This window comes from Cyprinodon variegatus, unplaced genomic scaffold (genome assembly GCF_000732505.1).
Source record: "Cyprinodon variegatus isolate N-32 unplaced genomic scaffold, C_variegatus-1.0 Scaffold70, whole genome shotgun sequence".
Classification (NCBI taxonomy): Eukaryota; Metazoa; Chordata; class Actinopteri; order Cyprinodontiformes; family Cyprinodontidae; genus Cyprinodon; species Cyprinodon variegatus.
The window spans coordinates 362,600-363,725 of NW_015150523.1; the positions used below are offsets into that span (position 1 = coordinate 362,600).

At 43.0% G+C, this 1,126-nt stretch overlaps 1 protein-coding gene across 1 annotated transcript in view; it reads right to left on the minus strand.

Moving 5' to 3' along the window:
• The window catches only part of cftr (cystic fibrosis transmembrane conductance regulator), a 65,324-nt gene extending 64,895 nt beyond the window's left edge, over window positions 1-429 (minus strand). The window contains exon 1 of the mRNA XM_015372223.1: window positions 170-429. Within this exon, the coding sequence (XP_015227709.1) occupies window positions 170-429 (260 nt within the window). The remainder of the gene's footprint in view (window positions 1-169) is intronic.
• Between the last annotated feature and the right edge of the window lie 697 nt (window positions 430-1,126).

Below are 1,126 nucleotides of genomic sequence, written 5' to 3' on the forward strand. Positions count from 1 at the left end.
GAAAAGGTAACAGAAGTGCTGATAGTGCATAGAATACAGTACTGTAAGCAGTTGCTGAAACCGTGCAGATGTTTTTGATATGATGATATTTTTACAATACACATTTTCCAGTCGAAATGTTCTTATCACACTTGCCACTGTGTATCTGCTTAGATTTGGCTGTACTCGCAGTCCAGCCTCCCTCATCGTCAGGCCGTGGTTGACAACGTGGTCAACCAGTGTTGCGCGGATCTCATTTGTCAGATTCGGTCCTCTTTGAGCACGTTCTTGTCTTCCTCTACCTCCAGCATGGCCTCCATCTCTTCCTCTTCCGTTGATTCCTCCTCTGTTGATTCCTCTTCCTCCCCTTCCTCCTCGTCCTTCTCCTCCTCCTTGTCGTCCTCCTCCTTTTCCTCCACCTCGTCTTACTATTTCTCTGACTCTTTCCATTGTGCTTGAAAACCGATGAACTCACCTGCTGCTTTTTATAGTGCTTATACACCTGATTGGTGTGTCCACAATTAAGCAAACAAGTGTTTGCACACCTGATGACTGTGTTGAATCAATTGGTTGGAAGGTGCGGTAATTTGACAGTCAGTGCTTTGGTATTGCAAAGAAGTGACTTCATAATAGATTTTTGTGTGTAATGTATGTTAAGTGTGTTTAGTGTTTTGCAAATCACTGTGTGTACAGTTTTGCAACAAGTGTGAGGTTGACAATGTGCTTATAGTTGTGCAAATATGGGCTGATGTTTTGCTTCCTGAGTGTAAGGTTTTGCTAATAGTGTACTACTTTTAACTTTATTGTTTAAGCAATCCAAAAAAACTGTAACATTGTCCCATATGATGACATATCGGGTATGCTCTGGTCTCTGAACAGTGAGCATGTCACGTGAGGTGTCCAGGAATGAGATAATGTGTTCAGTGTTGTATGGGCCTATGGTTGCATGATGGTGAACAACCCCATTTTGGCTTATAGCTGCACACATGGTTATGTTACCACCACGTTGACCTGGGACATTGATGATGGCACGGTGTCCAATAATATTCCTGTCACGTCTCCTGGTTTTACTGAGGTTAAAACCAGCTTCATCTACAAAAAGTAGCTCATGTCCCATGGCATCTGCTTCTAGTTCCATCACTCTCTG